Here is a 7,500-nt window from a genome sequence, read left to right as displayed (position 1 = left end):
AGTGGCAGCATTGTCATCGTCCTCCTTATCATTTATCATCAGTGGCAGCATTGTCATCGTCCTCCTTATCATTTATCATCAGTGGCAGCATTGTCATCGTCCTCCTTATCATTTATCATCAGTGGCAGCATTGTCATCGTCCTCCTTATCATTTATCATCAGTGGCAGCATTGTCATCGTCCTCGTTATCATTTATCATCAGTGGCAGCATTGTCATCGTCCTCCTTATCATTTATCATCAGTGGCAGCATTGTCATCGTCCTCATTATCATTTATCATCAGTGTCATCGTCCTCATTATCATTTATCATCAGTGGCAGCATTGTCATGGTCCTCCTTATCATTTATCATCAGTGGCAGCATTGTCATGGTCCTCCTTATCATTTATCATCAGTGGCAGCATTGTCATCGTCCTCCTTATCATTTATCATCAGTGGCAGCATTGTCATGGTCCTCATTATCATTTATCATGAGTGGCAGCATTGTCATGGTCCTCGTTATCATTTATCATGAGTGGCAGCATTGTCATGGTCCTCGTTATCATTTATCATCAGTGGCAGCATTGTCATGGTCCTCGTTATCATTTATCATCAGTGGCAGCATTGTCATGGTCCTCATTATCATTTATCATCAGTGGCAGCATTGTCATGGTCCTCGTTATCATTTATCATCAGTGGCAGCATTGTCATGGTCCTCGTTATCATTTATCATCAGTGTCATCGTCCTCATTATCATTTATCATCAGTGGCAGCATTGTCATTGTCCTCATCATTTATCATCAGTGGCAGCATTGTCATGGTCCTCGTTATCATTTATCATCAGTGGCAGCATTGTCATCGTCCTCCTTATCATTTATCATCAGTGGCAGCATGGTCATTGTCCTCCTTATCATTTATCATCAGTGGCAGCATTGTCATCGTCCTCATTATCATTTATCATGAGTGGCAGCATTGTCATCGTCCTCATTATCATTTATCATCAGTGGCAGCATTGTCATCGTCCTCATTATCATTTATCATCAGTGGCAGCATTGTCATCGTCCTCCTTATCATTTATCATCAGTGGCAGCATTGTCATGGTCCTCGTTATCATTTATCATCAGTGGCAGCATTGTCACTGTCCTCATTATCATTTATCATCAGTGGCAGCATTGTCGTCGTCCTCCTTATCATTTATCATGAGTGGCAGCATTGTCACTGTCCTCATTATCATTTATCATCAGTGGCAGCATTGTCATCGTCCTCCTTATCATTTATCATCAGTGGCAGCATTGTCATGGTCCTCGTTATCATTTATCATCAGTGGCAGCATTGTCATGGTCCTCATTATCATTTATCATCAGTGGCAGCATTGTCATCGTCCTCGTTATCATTTATCATCAGTGGCAGCATGGTCATGGTCCTCATTATCATTTATCATCAGTGGCAGCATTGTCATGGTCCTCCTTATCATTTATCATCAGTGGCAGCATTGTCATGGTCCTCGTTATCATTTATCATCAGTGGCAGCATTGTCATCGTCCTCCTTATCATTTATCATCAGTGGCAGCATTGTCATGGTCCTCGTTATCATTTATCATCAGTGGCAGCATTGTCATGGTCCTCATTATCATTTATCATCAGTGGCAGCATTGTTATGGTCCTCCTTATCATTTATCATCAGTGGCAGCATTGTCACTGTCCTCATTATCATTTATCATCAGTGGCAGCATTGTCATCGTCCTCCTTATCATTTATCATCAGTGGCAGCATTGTCATGGTCCTCGTTATCATTTATCATCAGTGGCAGCATTGTCATGGTCCTCATTATCATTTATCATCAGTGGCAGCATTGTCATGGTCCTCCTTATCATTTATCATCAGTGGCAGCATTGTCACTGCCCTCAGTATCATTTATCATCAGTGGCAGCATTGTCATCGTCCTCCTTATCATTTATCATCAGTGGCAGCATTGTCATCGTCCTCCTTATCATTTATCATCAGTGGCAGCATTGTCATCGTCCTCCTTATCATTTATCATCAGTGGCAGCATTGTCATGGTCCTCATTATCATTTATCATCAGTGGCAGCATTGTCATGGTCCTCGTTATCATTTATCATGAGTGGCAGCATTGTCATCGTCCTCATTATCATTTATCATGAGTGGCAACATTGTCATCATCCTCCTTATCATTTATCATCAGTGGCAGCATTGTCATGGTCCTCATTATCATTTATCATCAGTGGCAACATTGTCATCGTCCTCGTTATCATTTAACTTAAGTGGCAGCATTGTCATCGTCCTCATTATCATTTATCATCAGTGGCAGCATTGTCATCGTCCTCCTTATCATTTATCATCAGTGGCAGCATTGTCATGGTCCTCATTATCATTTATCATCAGTGGCAGCATTGTCATCGTCCTCATTATCATTTATCATCAGTGGCAGCATTGTCATGGTCCTCATTATCATTTATCATCAGTGGCAGCATGGTCATGGTCCTCATTATCATTTATCATCAGTGGCAGCATTGTCATGGTCCTCCTTATCATTTATCATCAGTGGCAGCATTGTCATGGTCCTCGTTATCATTTATCATCAGTGGCAGCATTGTCATGGTCCTCATTATCATTTATCATCAGTGGCAGCATTGTCACTGTCCTCATTATCATTTATCATCAGTGGCAGCATTGTCATGGTCCTCATTATCATTTATCATCAGTGGCAGCATTGTCATCGTCCTCCTTATCATTTATCATCAGCTTTTGGGGCTGGGAGGGGAGTGTGGTGATTTATGTGGTCTTACATACCCTGCTTTCATTATCAGCTCAGTTTTGATTTTCCTCAACACTGACTTCCATGTCTGTGGCTGGTTCCTGTCAGAGTTGTTATCAGTATCAGTATCAGTAGCTCAAGGAGGCGTCGCTGCAAATCCATATATGCTACACCACATCTGCCAATCAGATGCCTGACCAGCAGCGTAACCCAACGCGCTTAGTCAGGCCTTGAAAAAAAATAAATAAATAAAAATAATAAATGAATAAATAAAATAAAATAACGAAACAAAACAAAACAAAACAAAATAAATAAATAAATAAATAAATGAATAAGATAAAAATAAATAAATAAATAAATGATAGAGAAATACATAAAAAAAAAAGAACTACAACTAGTAATAATAATATTTATAAGGCGCAAAAACTTGATGAAGTCATCTGTTAGGGTACAAAACAACAACAACAACAAAATAATAATAATAAATAAATAAATACATAAATAAGATAAAATATACTACACTAAATAAATAAAGAGTTGTTAATGAGGGACAGTGAGGGGAGGGGGGAGGATTGTGGGGAGGGGTGTGAGGACTGTAGGGAGAGGATGGATGGTGGCATCTAGTCATTCATAGGAGATGATAAATCAGGGTCATGTGTGCAGCATGCAGTCGGCATACTGAAAAAGAACCCAAGGCAACAAAAGTGTTTGTTCCTCTGGTGACGTTCTGTAAAAGAAATCCACTATGATGGGCACACACACACACACACACACACACACACAACACACACACACACACACACACACACAACACACAACACACACACACACACAACACACACACACACACACACAACACACACACACAACACACAGCACACACACACGCACACACACACGCACATGCACACACACATGCACATGCACACACACACGGGCGCACACACACACACACACACACAAACGCACGCACATACACACACACACACACACACACACACACACACACACACATACACACGTACATACACACACATGCGGGCGCGCGCACGCACATGCGCACGCACACATGCACACACGCACTCACACACACACACACACACACACATGCACATACACACGCGCGCGCACACACACACACACACACACACACACACGTGTACATATATATAGAGAGAGACTCAAGATTCAAGATTCAAAAACTTTATTACTCAAGGATAAAGATTTTAGGCATCGCCCAGTCTTCCAATCTGTCCTTGTGACAACAATAACAATAACAACATTAACGATAACGACACAAAAATAATAATTTTGTTAACACTGCTACATCCACTGCTACTACAACGAAGAATGATCACCACCATCATCATTAACATCGTAAAAAGTAATAAAATGAACGCATTGGTACATTTATATCCATACACATGCACATACTCTCTCCACCCAACACACACACACACACACACACACACACACACACACATTGCAAAAGTACCTACTTTTTCACCAGTCCCTGAATGGGAGCAGTGTAAAGCTACCTTTGACATGGATTATACAGATTTATCCAAGAACCAGTCACCATTTTTGTTAAAACCTGAAGTGCTCTCACATATAGAAAATCAATATTCAAATTATCTAAAAATATACACAGGCGGATCTGTTCTAGAAGATGGTAATTCAGGAGCGGCTTTTGTAATTCCTTCATTTAGAATAGAAAAATTATACTACATTGGTAGACAATATTCCATTTTCACAGCTGAACTTATAGCCATACTTATGGCCTTAAATTATATTTCAGACATTCCGAAAACTGTAAGTGAAATTTTATTATGTGTAGACTCAAAGTCAGGATTACAAGCTATAGAATCTCCAAATTCAAAGAAGTGAATTGAGATGACAATGGAAATAAAACATATTATTCACCAACTGACAAAACAGGGCATTAAAATAACTTTCTGTTGGATACCTTCGCACTGTGGAATATCTTCAAATGAGTGGGTAGACCAAGCAGCTAGAAGAGTAGCACGTAGTTTCGAAGGCGCAGTACAACTTGACATCCAGTTAGATCTACATGAATGGATTAGTTGTATAGAAAATGTATCTAGAAATTGATTTAAGAAATTACTTATAGATTCAAATAATCAATATTACCAATGTTGTGTAAACACAAAGAATGCAGCTAATCCCAAACATTTTCTAAATTCGACACCAGCAGCACATTCAAGACAAATTACAAGTCTAATGTATAGACTTCATTTAAATGCCTTTCGTACAAAATTTTCTAAAAATATAAAATGTATATGTGGTAAGCAAATAACTGTAAGCCATCTACTCATTCATTGTCCGAGCATAAGACAGTTACTTCCAAAAGATGTAGTTGATGACTTTTCTTCCAATATTTCATTAGCCACTGAAAAGATTTTGAATGATTATTCATTGCTTAGAATGTTTTCAGAAATTTTAAACTCCAGTCCAGTTGGTATCCTCCTTTGATGTATTATATTTGATACTGTTATTTATATTTACATTGTTGTAGGTTAATGCTTGTTGATATGCATATACATATTCTCCTTCCCATGACAACTCATTCAATACACACCACAACCTCTTTAGACTTTTTCTTATAATATACTTTTCCTCTGATACATAACATGAACCTTTTTTTTTTTCTTTTTTTTTTTAACACTAATATTCACATGCATTCCCTTTCCTTTATACACTACTTTACTCCTTTCCGTCTAAAAACACTTATAGTGAATAGACGTTAAACTGAAGAAGAAAACACACACACACACACACACAGATATATACTTATGCACATACAGAGACATGACCGAAGTGAGAAACATATAGCGGACATAGAGAAAACAGAGAAGCACAACTTTACCATTGCACATATACAAAAGTGATTTATTTGCTGATGCAGATGTTACAGGTAATAACATCCAATTTACAGGCGAACAAGTAAGAACAAAACACAAAGGTAGAAATAAAATAAATTCACTGCATGTAGGTATAAATACAAACTTCACGGAAAAAGCATGATTTTTGTCTTTTTTTTAGCTGGTTATTAAAAAAAAAAAAGCAAGAGAGAGAGAGAGAAATAATAAATTCAAGTCCAGATGTCTTTGTTTTTCTGTAAAGTAATGGAGAACACGCCAGAAACAGTCTTGGTTAATCTTCTAACCTTTAAACCTTTAAAAACTGTATTTACGTTTGGAGTAGGGTGGTGGTTTTATAAAAGTTCTCATCGATAGCCATGTGGGTGGTAGTGTAGCTCCAAAAGGGAGGTTGGTTTGCACAGCAAGCGACAGCTGTTTGGCACAATGTAGCGCTCATCTGGCCAGCTACCCGCTCTTGATTGCTCAGCAGGTTAACTTTCTTGTTCTGCTCATGATAGTTATTGACAGACCTTTTCTTTATTGACAAAAGGTCCCTGCCAAGCAAGTGGAAAATTTCTCCATGCTTGAGTAGTGGTTTCTCTCTGGTTTGCTGTCCAGAGCGGGTAGCAAGCCCGATGAGCTCTTTATAAATGCCAAACAGCTGTCGCTGGCTGTGCAAATCAACCTCCCTTATGAAGGTACATTACGACCAACAGGAACATAACTGAGAGCTTTTTTAAAGCCACCACCCCACCCCCAACGCAAATACAGTTTGAATGGTTAGAAGATTAACCAAGACTGTGGTGTGTTCTCCATTTACTTTATGGAAAAACGAAGACATCTGGGCTTGGATTTATCATTTATCTCTAATTCCATAACATGCATCATCCAGTGAGCCCAGCAGTACACACACACACACACACACACACACACACACACACACACCACACACACACACACACACACACACACACACACAAGGACAGGCTTAGCATGTTGGGTTATGCTGCTGTCTGGCATCTGCCGAGCAGATGTAGTGTGGCCCATATGGATTTGTCTGAACTGAGTGACGCCTGACTGAGGAAGTGTGACGGTGGTTTGTGTGACGCCTGACTGAGGAAGTGTGACGGTGGTTTGTGTGACGCCTGACTGAGGAAGTGTGACGGTGGTTTGTGTGACGCCTGACTGAGGAAGTGTGACGGTGGTTTGTGTGACGCCTGACTGAGGAAGTGTGACGGTGGTTTGTGTGACGCCTGACTGAGGAAGTGTGACGGTGGTTTGTGTGACGCCTGACTGAGGAAGTGTGACGGTGGTTTGTGTGACGCCTGACTGAGGAAGTGTGACGGTGGTTTGTGTGGCCACAGAGGTGCTGGGGGCGCTGTTCAGCGTGTTCGTCATCTGGCTGGTGTCGGGCGTGTTGTGCTACATTGCTGTGGAACGCATCATCAACAAGCACTACATGGACGTCAAGCCCGACGAAATGCTCATCACCGCTTCCTTGGGAGTGGTCTTCAACCTGATGTGAGTCACCTGTCTGTTTCTGTATCCCACTTGGTGCAGAGTTGCAGCCAGTTTCTTGGCCAGTGTCCGTTTTACAGCATGGTTACAAGCTTGGCTTGTTGTGCTTACGGAGTTGTAGAGGTGTGTGGGTGTTTCTTTGAATCAAGTTTAAGACATTGAGGTTTCCTAAATCAACCCCTTATTTGGTGTCCTATACTTTGCCATGTCACCTTAACCGCTTATTTGGTGTCATATACTGTACCATGTCACCTTAACCGCTTATTTGGTGTTATTTTTATTTGTACACACAACAGATTTCTCTGTGTAAAATTCGGGCTGCTCTCCCCAGGGAGAGCGCATCGCT

The 7,500-nt window shown here is 40.4% G+C and overlaps 1 protein-coding gene across 1 annotated transcript in view; it reads left to right on the top strand.

Moving 5' to 3' along the window:
• The window catches only part of LOC143290147 (proton-coupled zinc antiporter SLC30A2-like), a 76,195-nt gene that overhangs the window by 38,368 nt on the left and 30,327 nt on the right, over positions 1 to 7,500 (top strand). Inside the window, exon 3 of the mRNA XM_076599448.1 lies at positions 7,001 to 7,157. Coding sequence (XP_076455563.1) covers positions 7,001 to 7,157 — 157 coding nt within the window. The remainder of the gene's footprint in view (positions 1 to 7,000; positions 7,158 to 7,500) is intronic.

The sequence above is a fragment of the Babylonia areolata genome, chromosome 15 (assembly GCF_041734735.1).
Source record: "Babylonia areolata isolate BAREFJ2019XMU chromosome 15, ASM4173473v1, whole genome shotgun sequence".
In the NCBI taxonomy this organism is placed as follows: Eukaryota; Metazoa; Mollusca; class Gastropoda; order Neogastropoda; family Buccinidae; genus Babylonia; species Babylonia areolata.
The sequence above is the reverse complement of the archived record's forward strand: the minus strand, read 5'-3'. Positions and strand labels throughout refer to the sequence as shown.